Source organism: Merops nubicus, unplaced genomic scaffold (assembly GCF_000691845.1).
Source record: "Merops nubicus isolate BGI_N331 unplaced genomic scaffold, ASM69184v1 scaffold6458, whole genome shotgun sequence".
Lineage (NCBI taxonomy): Eukaryota > Metazoa > Chordata > Aves > Coraciiformes > Meropidae > Merops > Merops nubicus.
The window spans coordinates 9,180-9,431 of NW_008627620.1; the positions used below are offsets into that span (position 1 = coordinate 9,180).

The window sequence follows — 252 nt, forward strand, 5'->3', positions numbered from 1 at the left end:
TCCTCCCCCCGCCGCCGGCGGGCTGTGGTGCCGAGCGATCTGTTCCGCCACCGCCTGGCTCCTCAGCTCGATGTCGGAGTCGGGGGACATGGAGTCCCCGATGAGGAACGTCACCTTGGGCTGAGCCTCCGCCCCGCAGGGGAACGCCTCGCAGAAGAGCTTGTCTGGTGGCTTCTTCTCCACGAGGAGGCCGGGTGGCCTGGTGGCACCCCCAGCCTGGCCGCCCGGCTCCGGGGAGTCCTCGCCCCTCCA

General features: G+C 71.4%; 1 protein-coding gene across 1 annotated transcript in view; it reads right to left on the bottom strand.

The window, feature by feature from the left end:
• LOC103778754 (folliculin-interacting protein 1-like) overlaps positions 1 to 199 on the bottom strand; it is a gene marked incomplete at its 5' end in the record, with an annotated part of 5,214 nt that extends 5,015 nt beyond the window's left edge. The window contains one exon of the mRNA XM_008946365.1: positions 20 to 199. Coding sequence (XP_008944613.1) covers positions 20 to 199 — 180 coding nt within the window. The remainder of the gene's footprint in view (positions 1 to 19) is intronic.
• Positions 200 to 252: the final 53 nt, after the last annotated feature.